General features: G+C 41.1%; 1 protein-coding gene across 3 annotated transcripts in view; it reads left to right on the top strand.

The window, feature by feature from the left end:
* The window catches only part of LOC125708848 (voltage-dependent R-type calcium channel subunit alpha-1E), a 149,491-nt gene extending 140,653 nt beyond the window's left edge, over positions 1-8,838 (top strand). For all 3 annotated transcript variants that reach the window (XM_048976693.1, XM_048976694.1, XM_048976695.1), the window contains 9 exons: positions 788-893; positions 1,514-1,621; positions 1,901-2,001; positions 2,210-2,316; positions 2,926-3,046; positions 4,567-4,695; positions 4,921-5,071; positions 5,253-5,422; positions 5,581-8,838. In XM_048976693.1, coding sequence (XP_048832650.1) covers positions 788-893; positions 1,514-1,621; positions 1,901-2,001; positions 2,210-2,316; positions 2,926-3,046; positions 4,567-4,695; positions 4,921-5,071; positions 5,253-5,422; positions 5,581-6,093 — 1,506 coding nt within the window. In that variant the 3' untranslated portion in view covers positions 6,094-8,838. The remainder of the gene's footprint in view (positions 1-787; positions 894-1,513; positions 1,622-1,900; positions 2,002-2,209; positions 2,317-2,925; positions 3,047-4,566; positions 4,696-4,920; positions 5,072-5,252; positions 5,423-5,580) is intronic.
* Positions 8,839-13,462: the final 4,624 nt, after the last annotated feature.

The raw sequence follows: 13,462 nt of genomic DNA on the forward strand, positions 1-13,462 counted from the left end.
CCCCATCTTTTGTAAGGGGCGACTTGGTAACCCGGCACTACATGCAACAAGAAAGACATTCATGATAGTCCCGTGGAGCCATGTTTGTGAGAGTCCAAATGCAGTAGTATTTCTCCCAAAGCCATAATTCCTTGTCATTATCCCAATGGCTACGCGTTTGCTGCTTTCTCTCTCTCTCTCATTGCCTGGCTCTCCATAGTCTTGCTATGTGCATGACCTTGGCATTAGAGAAAAGAAAACATGCTCCTCTCCTGCATGCTGTGTGGTAAAAAGCCCCCTTTCCCTATGCTTATCCGTGATTGTGATGAGGTCCGTATGTCTAAAAATGGTCCAGTGACAATAATAACATTTCCTGCTGCACTGTGAAGATTTGAGCTTCTTAGATTCTTGCTAGTTATCTAGTAGGATACTGAACCAAAACACAGATGCCTGTACTCAGTCTCTGTTAACTTCTGTACTTTCTTAAACTGCAGTATTTATGTTTTTATAGCCACGCATGACAGCGGTTTTTATATTAAAGAAGAATTTTTTTTTTCTTTAAGAGAGACCTTGTAGAAAGCTAAACACCCAAAGAGAAGGACAGTCATTCACTCAAGGTCTCTTGCAAGTTTTTGCTCCCCTTCTGCTCTTGTTGTCTTTACAACAAATATCTTCATAACAATGCAGCAGCGATACTCCCGTTGCGAGCTCCCCTCTTCCTTCATCTGTGCTCCTAACCACTGACAGCTGGTTTAGTCTTCATGCCTCTGTCAAGGTCACGATTTTCCCTTTGTGTGAATATCACCAGAGGCTGATGCTCATGAACATGCCAGTGGACGAGGAATTGTCGGTCCATTTCACCTCCACGCTGATGGCTCTCATCCGGACTGCCTTGAAGATCAAAATAGCTATAGGTATGAAACAGCGTTGGTGATGGGCTCGGTATCCTTTCTGTCATGTCGAACTGTGAAATGCGGGAGGTTGAAGAATTTTTAGCTGATAGTTGTGCAAAGTAAGCTTGTTCTCTCTGAAACAGATGCCTTTGCTTGTTTAAATTAGAGAGAAAAAAATGTATTTGGTTGTCCTTTACTTCGCCTACAAGGCAGCGGGGGTACCAAATAAAATCCCACGTTCAATCTTCCAGTCCCCATGTTGCGTGGATGTTTTCACCACTCCAAAGGTTTCACACTAACTTATGGATTGTTAACAGCTAGCTATCCACGTAAAAAGACAATAAGAAACTCAAATTCATATAATCATATACAAGAAAGACATTTGAAAGGAGGGTTTTAAGTGCCCACCAAATTCAGCACCCAGAACCAACACAGATCATAAACAGCAGAACTTCACCAGAAATCAATGGCTCAGTCAGAACACAGTGATCCCTCCGGTACTGATGTGTGTTGTGTGGAATTTTAAGTGAGACGTGTTTAAATGAAGTTACATCCTGTACAGTGAATGGTATTTGGTCACATTCAGTATTGTTTGACTCTCTCTCTCTCTCTCTCTCTCTCTTTCTCTCTCACGTGTGAAGGAGAAGAGGACCGTGGCCAAATGGATATTGAGCTGCAGAAGGAGATCAATGTTATTTGGCCTCATCTTTCCCAGAAGACCTTGGACCTGCTTGTCCCTCTACATAAAGGTTCACTGCAAAGTTATCATTAAAAAAAACAGCTCTACAAAAATATGGTGTATAATTAGTATAATCAATAAATGTACACAAAACAGCACTGGGGAATTTGTAGGTTCAGTCATTATATTCTCCTACCATATAATAACCTTGAGGATTCTTTAGAAAGAGGTTAACTGGTCTACTATGCAGATATTAAAACAAGCCTCTTGGTTTTATTACTGCAGGTTTATTGCTGACATCTTCAATCTCTAACCTTAACATGGTTTCAATGACATGGTTTCATTCCAGCCAGCGACATGACAGTTGGAAAGATCTACGCGGCCATGATGATTATGGACTACTACAAGCAGAGCAAAGCCAAGAAGCTGAGGCAGCAGTTGGAAGAACAGGTAGAAGATCCACTATGTTTCCTTCTTGCAATCACACCAGTCTCATTAGTGCTATAGGAGCCCCTTTTCGATTGAAATTTCATGGTTATTGGCAAACTGGATGTAACTAGAGCATACAAAACTGAGCACATCTACATGATGATTCTCAGGTGGCCTCTGATCTCCTGGTCCAGCCACCAAAGCTAACCGCTACTTTTATTTTCCACAGAAACATGCTCCAATGTTCCAGCGTATGGACGCATCCTCACTTCCTGAAGACATCCTCACCAGTGCCAAAGCTCTGCCTTTCATATCGCACAACGCTGGATCAGCCCTGTAATTGTTTATTAATTAAAGCCCATATTTGCACTTCACTTATAGGTCTTTGCCCAAAAATGGACACATTATTACTCAGTAGGGTGTCTGGACTGCATGGACATGGTATTTTAATGGTCTGAAGATACTGAGGAATCAAAACATACCTCCACCTCATTGTTGTTTTGTTGCTAAAAACCACCGGTATAAGTTTAGCTTGGAAGAAGTTCCGAATGAGCTGATGCAGTTGAATGAGTTTTGCCTCATTAATGAGATAGTGGGTCCAGACCACATAAGACAACCGTGTCCTCTTATTGAACAGCCAGAGTCTTACCGGTGAAACCAGGCATGCAGATTCGTCAGAATGGATATATCCCGCGAGACACAGAACTATCACTCTTCATGTTTCTTCATTCTCCAGTCTAGCATCAATACACCTGTCATGTCTTAGATTTCGGTCACATGGTACAAAGCTCTGCGAAACTGCTCTCGATTTCGGGTTTCGCACAAACCACATACCGGGAACGTGTTTAATATGAGTGGCACACGTGAATATGAAACACCAAACAAGAGTAAGCGATTCTGAATCCTGGAATATCTGAATTTCTCCACCCTGGTTTCTCTGTTTAGGACCAGAGGTGGCTTTGTGGCCCTCAGCCCAATCTCCCCTCAGGAACTGTTTGTGCAGCCCAGGACCCCCGATGTGGAAGACAAGGATGACTTCCGCCATCACCAGCACCACTACTCTCTGGTAGGGAGGAGACCACAGAAAGCTTCATGGAATAACACTGTCACATGATCTACTGCTAAACAATAGTTCCAAAGATGCCTAAAATAGTCAGAGTCTAACCCACCTTTGCCAGCCCCAACCATGTGCTCAGCACCAAAACTGCTATGGATGGTGTATGGTACTATTTCATTATTCATTTTTTAAATTAATAATAAATCTACCCTATAATATTAAAAAAGGGACCCATCTAGGTCATTATACACTCTTTCAGTGCTTCAGTGATGAAATTGTTAAAGAATATGAATTGCTAAGTTAATATTTAAGAAATACTTAAAATTTTATAAATATCTTCAAATAAGAAATATTTTAAAATATTTTAGCACATTCTTCATGGTACTTTACATGGTACAATAGTTTTGCATAAAATTCCAAAAAAGCTGAACTTCTCTCAAAATTGTTTGGTCATTATATATTTTATTTGTCCAAACGATGACACAGGACATAAAAAATATATCTAATATTCTCCTTTCATTACAGTATGTTTTATTGGTTATTGTTGTAATTAGCACCATTGTACCATCGTGTAGTGCAGTGTTTCTCAAACCAGTCCTTGGGGACCCACAGACAGTCCACGTTTTTATTCCCTTCCAGCTTGCTGTTAGACAGTCCACGTTTTTGCTCCCTTCCAGCTTGCCGTTAGACAGTCCACATTTTTGCTCCCTTCCAGCTTGCTGTTAGGCAGTCGACATTTTTGCAAGCTGGGAGGGTACAAAAACATGGGCCATCAGGGGACTCCCAAGGATCAGGTTGAGAATCACTGATGTAGAGTAGAACATGGTCTGTTACATAGCCCAGTGAAACACTGGATCTCATACAACCATAGCATACATACTGCTGCTCCACTGGGACCGTCTGTGTACCAGTCCCTCTGAGACCCTCTCCTCAAACTGCTCTGAAGTTGTTATTCATTGTGCCATCAGTTCTCTCCTCCTTCTCTTTTCTTTGCCTATCACATCATCGTTAACCTCCTCTCCATGAAATGCTGTCCTCTGTAAATTGTCTATGGTTTTCTTTTGGCTTATGTCATGACTGAGCACTTGAGGTTTTTATGGGTGGTCTGGTGACAAGGTCTCATCACAAAACCTCTGTCCCAATCTTTTTATATAAGTGTTAACCATCTTCCCGTATTCTTGTTGCCTGATGTGTAAAAATCTATTTGTTTCTTTTTTTGGGGGAGGGGGAACTTCACAATTGGATGGATTGTGGATGGATGGATGGATGGATGGATGGATGTCTTCTGAAGATCTCCGGTTCCATCTAGCTTGATGTATGAATGGACATCATATTCAGAAATATTGCAAGCATAAAATCTTAGCAACTTGAACCAATTGGAGTTTTTACAGTCCATGTAGAAAGAAGGCCGTTCATTACCCATGTGTCACACCAGCGGTGATTGCCCCCTCCTGGCCATTTTGTGGTATTACTCCATGCTTGCCCCAGTCTTCACAGCTCATTCTATCTTTCTTTCTCTGATACCATAGGTGCCGGAGTGCAAAGAGATTAATCACTTCCTTTGCCCAAAGATTAGACAGGGTGCTCCTCTTGAAGTACCAGGGAGGGGAGTATCTATACGTGCCTCTTCGATGCCCCGACTTGCAGTAGAACCACAGGTACGATCACATATATATCTCTTTCATAAAATGCAAAGGCAGTACAAGAGCCCTTGGTATGGTCCCTAGCCTGGTGTCAGAGAGTAGAGTGTTTTGCAAATGGTTCCCACACTACTCCGATAGTTTCTACAAAGACAGACAACAGCTCCTAATGATGGAGTAATGGAATTTGTGGTTTTGTTGAGCTGAGTTTGCAGCTGTGCCTTTTTCCGTGTGTCTGTATAGCAGCTGGGGACAGAGCGTGGTTCCATGAAGCGCTCCTTTTCCACAGTCGGCGACCAGTGTGCAAATGGGTTGTGGCAGGATGAGTACTCGCTGGAACGGGTCAGCCCTGACCGCCTCTACAGGCCACGGCAAAGGAACTACAGGGGAGCCGGTCAGTCTATCATTCATCTGCATTATCAGCGCTGCTGCTCTAAATGGCTGTACTTCCTGCGGGATGTATTACCCCTAATATTCCGTCCCCGGTTTCTCATGCTCTGTCTAATACCTTTCTTTAGGACACCGTGTAAAGCAGTCTCGCTTTAATTCATCTTTCTTCATCACTGTTGCTGCAGACCACCAGCAACACGGAGGCAGGGAACGGGGGCGGTCCAAGGAGCGGCGCCACCTGCTGTCCCCAGACACATCACGCTGCAACTCAGAGGAGAGGAGCCAGCACCAGTCACGGGAGCGCAGCCAATCACGGTCGCCCAGCGAGGGTCGGGCTTGTGTCCCGCACAGACAGGTCGGTGGTGGCTTGGAGTCAGTCAGCTTCTAGAGACGATTTTGAGTCCTAATGTCCTCCATTTTTGTACTACTTTTCCATGTCTTTAGTCACTCCTACCTTCTCCAGGCTTGTAGGTCCATTCTAAACGGTGACAGGTTTAACTGTATTTTCCATAGGCGAACAGTTCGGACAACTTGGTTCCCGATTCAGGAACCCCCCGTAGTAGACGCCAGCTGCCCCAGACGCCCTCGCGGCCACGCCCCCACATCTCGTACTCCCCTCTGGTGTGTCGTGCTCACCTCTTCATGCCCTCAGACAACGGGGACAGTCCACGGACCCATGATGGTGGGGAGAGCGAGGACCTCTCCTGGCAGATGAGAGGAGCAGCCTCTGGGGCTTGCCAGGGGGAAGAGGGGAGTCACCTCTCTACGCCGCACCGCTACATCTCTGAGCCGTACCTGCCGCTGCACGAGGAGTACAACAGCCCGGACTCCAGTGGCCTTGAGGAGACTCTCACTTTCGAAGCTGCAGTGGCGACAAGTTTGGGACGATCCAACACCATCAGCTCGGCACCGCCGCTCCGGCACACGTGGCAGGTCCACAATGGGCATTTTCAGAAACGCCTGAGTCAGTCCGGATCTGCTGGCTGCCAGCCGGTCAGCGATAGTGACGAGGATGATCGCTGTTAAGGATGAGTGAGTGCCGGGGGGAGGCACAGCAACGCAGAGGACAGTGCCAGGACAAAGGAACACCCCCCAATAAGGAAAGACAGGTTTTCATGCTTTTTCTTTGTGACAAAGTGCATGGGTATGTTTGCCAAAGTTTCAAGAAATATTAGAGGAAGAGGGACCTGCTGAAGATGTAGTTTTTTTTTTACAATAGAAATCTCAAACCCTTAATAAGCGTTAGAAGTAAAACATAGTGGAATTCAAAATGGTCAAGTGAATGGTAATTCTGTCATACTACAGTTTTTTTTCCAATGTGGTCACTAAGTCAATTGAAGGTTATAAGCTAGTAATCAGTATTATTCAGGTGTTAAGAACTGTACCCAATGAATGTTGACATAGCAGGATTTTACTCATCCTAAATAGCATGAATGAGGGATTCCCCTCCATCTCAGAGTGGAACGCTGTTGTGAGAGCAATGTTACAATGGCTCTTGTGGAACTGTGCTATGGAAGCAGCCATACTTGCACCAAAATAGATTTTAGGAGGTTTTAGAAGGTTTACAGCTTCAGAAACCAAACCTAGGATTGCCTTGCCCTCTATCTCCTAAGAGGAGTTTCACACTGATCACAAATATTTTTCAAATATCTAAGTTCCAAGTCACCTGATCCCAGGTCTGTTTTTTTTAATCTACCCTTCAGAAAGATGCAACGATTGAATAGCTTCTGCTAAGATCAAGCCACAAATGAACACAACCTGTCAAGACACACCAAGTTCTCTTGAAAAGAACAGCTTACTATGAACTCATGCTAGAAAAGTTTGGTGATGGCCATCGTGAAAGGTTTAGCATAAATACAATGCAAGACCAGGTCTGCCCACTTGCCCACCGCTGAAGGCTGGATAACAGAGGCTTTGTGGAGTACAGGCATGGTAGAGAGAGATGCTGGTCCTCTGTATAATATGTAAAGACCCGAACTTGTGTGTTCATCTTCTGGATACATATAATAGACTTTAAAAAGCCATGTTCTTTTGTATATACAATAAAATGTTCCAGGAACATGTTTGTGCAACAACAATTCCAAATATCTATCCATGTAATGAGAAGAAATTTTAAAGTGTCTTTATTTAACGAGATTCTCTCTTTATTTATTTAGAAGTTTTTTACGTTATGTGACAAGGAATATTACATGCAGTCACAACAGTCGTGTCACTGTAACCCTAAATATAAGTGACCCAACAAACTGCTGCAAAGAACATCTGTTAGGGTGGGTGATGTTCTTGAGTCTACAAGCTGCCTTCACAAGAGCTGTCCTGAAGCACCCCAACTTGTAAAAGTACCACAGAGTGTGGAACAGACTCAGAGACATTTTCCTGTTTCCATTTCCTGCTCTTCTTTTCATTGCAGTGCCAGAGGTCAAAAGGAAGTAGCCTGTCGTAGCTTTTCAAAACGTTCAGTTATTAGCAATCCTTCAGTTTTTACTTAACGCATTTAAGTTCAGTTATCTCAGTTATTGCAGCCATACATTTGGATGGCTAAATCAATGTAAAGTCTGTTTTCCTCAAAGGATCTGAGATACATTATTCCCAATACTAAGTGAACTGTTACCATATCTTTACAGACCACCTACATAACACATTTATCTTTCCAAACAGCTCTGAACGATGTATGACATCACTGTACAATTAGTGGGTTTCTTCACATGAAAATTCTGACTGCATTTTATTTCTAAATGCAGTTTCACATTTCAATGTTTGGGTCACTGGTTTGGGATGACAGCAGGCGAGAGGAGATCCCCCATAAAGTAATGTACTGTAAGGCTTCCGCAGATATAATTTATTCAATGTAACTTACAAATGTCTGAGATTTAGGTTGTGGCCCTCAAAATAAGCTCCTCCCTCAAAATATTTTGTAGCTTGAATAATTTAATGTTTGTTAACACATATATGCTATTTATGGTTTTAATATGCTAAATTATGACTCCAAACTATTTTTAAATGCTCCTGTTTTGTCTATCAGTAATGTCCATAGTACTATATGGATATGGTGATAGAATTGGCCCCTAAGTCCTGGTGACCATGAAAATATTTTCAACATGTAAGGGGTTACCCAGGCAATGGTATCATCTGAAAGTCAATTAAATGAACAAAGAGCTTACTTAATATGCTCAGTCTTTACCTGCTTCTCCACCCGAAAGCCTTCCTGACGTACGTTATGATGTCACCAACCTCTTTGTGGACAGTGTCAACACAGTCAGCTACAGTAGTATTCTTTTCTACGGGGACATCTGTCACATGGAGAGAAAATGAAAACCAAATTTAGGTGCTGAAATCTGTTCAGACGTTTATTTTTTAACATTAATTGAATATATTTTGTATATGAGTTATATTTGAAATGTTTAATGGAAAGACATTTCGTTGACTCAGTATCCAAGAACATACAAAAGAAACAAAGAAATGATTATATGGTATTGAGTTTTTAAAAGAAAAGCCAACATTTTGTCACTTGAATATACATTATATCCCAAAAAGCAAATATATATTAAGTAATGTGGCGTACTTTGTTTTTGTGGATGTTTCTAAAATGTTTGAATTAGAAGTATTTGGTAAATGTTTTATATGAGGTCACAGTTTTGTGAACGGTTTTATGTTGCACCTGACTCTGGTTTGAATAAGTTTACCCGTATCAATCATTTCACTGTTTATATTCCAAAATAGATGCCTGTCTATATCTTTGACAAAAATAAATGACACTTTGTTTTGTGAAGGAAACATGTTTTACATTTCTCTGTGTAAAGAACCTATCAAAATTATTACTGTTCTTTAATAAAATGACACCTGCACTTTGGAAAAATGTGTTTCTTACTGCACACAGTGTTCTGGGAACGAGAGACGCGTGTCGCACAAACAGTCATGACATGTTACAGCCTCAGTGATTGATGAGTGATTAGTGATTGATGAGTGGTTTTTCATAGGAGTGAATGTATGTGATTTATAAATAAGGCTATTGAAAGAAGTTTATTTTTACTTAATGTAGCAGTAATGTTTAGTTTCCACTTGAATTTATTCTTGTGCAATGGTTGTATGTACATATTTTGGGATGAGTGTGTCTGTTAAATAGGTGTGGTTGGTATAGAACACCAGAGATTAATCAGCCCGAGCATCTGCATTTTCCACGTCTTTGATCATCAATATCTTTTATAAAAATGGTCTCTGAGGTGTCTATGAGCAGCCTGGCATCTGGGACAGTCCAGCACGCTCCCGCTCCCATTGTTCTGCAGTTTTGCTTGTTCAAGTCCAGTCTGCATTTACTTTGGAGCTGCTCTCTCCAGCCAGACAAGGTCATACACCTGCCCACAAGCAATGTTAGACAGCATCACTTGCTAACATCTTTCTTTGCTCCATCTCCAGTACCCCTGTGCTTTTCCTTTCATAACTTTCATAAAAGGATCTTTAAATGATTAGTGCCCTGTATATTTTGGATTATATTAATGTTAAGTTTGACAGTAAGGAGCACTTAGCTGATTGAAATTGTGAGACAGGTCCATGGTACACATTTAGGCAAGTACTTAATCTCTAAAGTTATCTGTTTAAGTGGGTTTGTTGTGCAAATTTGGGTGTACATCTGAAAATGCCTTTTCAACAAGACTTTATAAAATTTATCACTTAGTGAATTTTCATCCCTAACGGATTTACTTTCTAGACGACGTTATTCACATTCCAGACCAAACATGTTATGCAAACAAGCAAGTTAGCACAGACCTGCAAGCCTTCAAAGGTATCTCTGGCTGAGAAGGTCCCACATGTGGTCTGCAGGATCTGTTAGCCACACTTGAAATATGAAATGTATATTTAACGTTACATACTGTAAGTGACTGTAAATCAGTTCTGGAGTAATAATGATGTGGAAAAATAGCGGTATCATGCAATCTTGTGTTTTACTTTAACATGACAATATACACTTCAATATACAAAATAGAACAAAATGAGTAATAATGTTCTTCAAAATGGCCACCGATTGCCTTGCTACAGTACGAGTTCAACAAACATGAGTTTCAGTATGAAATCACCCAACACATCTTCTGGCCTCTGCTGCAGTCATTTCTACAAGTCCGGGGTGCTTGTGGATTGTTTTGATCCGGTTCTGCTACCCAGGTTATCCCATACAAGTTATCTGGGGTTGAGGACTTGGGCTAGGGTAAGTGAAGTAATCAGCTGGAGTTTTCTTGAAGTTTTGGCAGATAATTCTCTCACTGTTTGAATGTGGGTTCTTAAGATGTTACCTACGATTGAAAGCCTGCTTTAATCTTAATACTAGTGTGATGGCATAACTCTGAAGAAGGTAATTGTAGGCATGCAAGTTGAGATCTCTCTGTATTTGGTGAAGATCACCAACGGATTTTTTGTTCTTGTTTGATCTTCATGAGTGCCAGTAATTCAGACAGTTGGAATTTAAATGAGTTTAAGGTATTTTTGGGTAAGTTTAAGTTGGGTAATTTGGGTCCAGAGAGTAAAAGTCCTGACCAGGATTTTTGTTTCAACCAACCAGTTCAATACTGTGACTGTGGCTCTTTATGCTCAACTGGTTGGTTGAAACAAAATCTTGGTCTGGAATTTTACTCTCTGGACCTGAAGTACATGACTCTGCATTCGAATAACTGCTTTAAATGGAAGATGATGGTGCAGGTGGTAGTGCTATTGTTTGGCAATCGGGTGGGTTGCAGGTTCGAGCCCCAGTTTCTCTTGACCCCATTAAAGTGTCCTTGAGCAAAACTCTAAACCCCAAATTGCTCACGGTGTGCAGGTTGACGCCTTGCATGGCAGCCTCTGCCACCGGTGTATGTGAGCCATGCATTGTAAGGTGCTTTCAGGGGAATAGGAATAGAAAAGTGCTATATAAATGCAGTCCATTTACTTTAAAGATATTTACGATTATGACTTCTATCTTGAATTTTTGAAATGCAGTGATTGCTTTTTCATATAAGTGCATATATCATACAATGAAGTACTGTATTAAGTATTAATTTGTCTACAGTTCAAAAAATACATACAAATATGGTTTCAAGCAGATGTATTCAATTCTATTTGGTCATACTGTGTTATTGTACCTATACATTGATGCACCATTGATGGCAAAAACAGCAGCTCAAAGAAGCAGCTTGTTTGACATGAGCTTGTAATTAAATTTTAATTGACTTTGGCTCACTAATTAATTTTCATGACTAATTAATTCCCATAATTAATTTGGAACCAAAACATATGTCTGTTGGCTATAAATGCTAGACTTTTATTTAGAAAGGATATGATGAATTGCGATATCAATGTCTGCCCAGCTTCTCCACACACTCCTACCCATAATGCAACTGCGTTTGTTCATACGTTCTTGGCGTGTTTTCATATTAAAGGTTGCGTCTTTAAAAATAATGCTACACGAAGAGTGTTAGCAAGAGACATGAACTTGAACGTTGGGTGTCACGCTGTTATGGTGAGGTAAATTTGTCATCCTCCTGAAAGACTTTACAGAGAGCTGTGAAGTTAGACTGAAAGGAGAAAGTCCATACTGAGGTCAGTCAAGGTTTACAGGAGAATGGTACTTTTCATGCAGTTCAGTTCAGCTAAAAGTATCGTCACTGTAACCCTTTTGCAATTAGATCATTTGTTGTTATCAATATGCCATATGGCTTAAAAACTCTTCGCCAGTAGGCTACTCTTCCCAGCCCAAACCCCAGTTATAGTACAATCCCTACTATAGAATTTAGTTCCATCAGACCTCAGTCATATGACTCACCTTTAATGTCCTCAATACATTTTATTCTAGTTCAGGCACAATCACACCTTAAGTTCTGGTTGAACTGCACCTTGAGTCAGAGACGGAAAGTTAACTGATTCTGCAAGAAAAAGGAACGAATCTGACTGGATCTGATTAGCAACAGGCAGTTTTATTATCCCTCTGGACCCAAATACATTATTGAACACAAACATCAAAATAAACATATGAACATATACTAAATCTTACACTATGTATGACAGTGAACAAACTGCAATAGAAACACCACACAAAAAAGACTAAACTGGAATTGCTTACGTAGCTACATGCAGAAGTAAGTAATATCACATTAAATGCTAATTAGTTACTATACATAAACGAGGTCTGACACTGAGTGCTTTGATATATGAGTTTTCACAGCAGTATGAGACAAGCAAAAAAAGCAAGTGTATTGATGTCCCAGTTCCAGGTGTATCAATCAAAAAAATACAAAATTATATAATGTGTTTGGGGAACTGTTTAAAGAATTTAGTGTATGCTGAACATGAATAAGCAGAGATTGATGGACAATTAACATAATAGCTGTTAAACACCACAAAAGTTCAGCCTCCAAATGATTGCAGCACTGAATCAGCTCCTCCATGACCCAGTTTCCACAAAAGCTGTACATTGTGAGCTTTGCAAAGCGGGAATTTATGGCAGTGCTGCTATTCAGAAGGAGCTTGTATATAAGGCCAATGTGCGGAGACACACAGCTCCCAATGGTATTAAAAATCAATTAGTGGTCTGAAATGGTTTCCCGTCGTTCTATACTTGGATTTTTAGAGTTGACGAAGTCAGCAGTCATGTTTTTACAGAAGGGGGGGGGGGGCGTTGTCTTTTGATTATAGGTCTTTGTATCCCCTCATTCCTTTTCCAATATCTTTGGTGCAGTTGTGCCTTCGGAGATGCACTCAGGGGCCTCACTCTGACAGGCAGGGCTGCCCAGCTTCCCCACACACCCCTACCCATAAGGCAAGTGCTTTTGTAACCTCTATGTGACATTCCTCACTGCTGACACAACCTTCAGTACTCTACCCAGGAGGAAGGGGGGAGCCAGAAGGGAAGTCACTTCTAAGGTATCCTCGGAAGTGGAGGACAAGATGCAGAGATGGCATGGCAAACGGAACTCACTGGAAGAGGGTGTAGCCCTTCACCAGCCCAGACCCTTTAATGCCACTGAATCCTGCAAATATTCAGTTGTTTCCTAAGTATCAAACAACATGCTAAATAATAATTAGTTCAATTCCACTTCCTTCTTTGGCACATGCTATCAGGGATGCAGTTAGATATTTTATATCCCATAGAAGCATATTATACTGGGCCCACAACTCAGATCAATCTGATTATGTTCCCAAATTTTAGTTCCCTGTGATTCTAGAACCTTAAAATTGCACTAACCGTCCCATCTTATGTATGAGAAATATACATTTATGTACCGTGTGTGTGTGAGTATGAATATTTGGACCATATCTGAAGTATCCTGAAGAAAGGTTAATGTTAACATTTAGTAGATTTGTAACTATAGTGTCTTTTGCATGTTTTATGACTTGAATATATAGCTTTAATCAAAAAGGTGCTGCCATGAAG

Source organism: Brienomyrus brachyistius, chromosome 15, assembly GCF_023856365.1.
Source record: "Brienomyrus brachyistius isolate T26 chromosome 15, BBRACH_0.4, whole genome shotgun sequence".
Lineage (NCBI taxonomy): Eukaryota > Metazoa > Chordata > Actinopteri > Osteoglossiformes > Mormyridae > Brienomyrus > Brienomyrus brachyistius.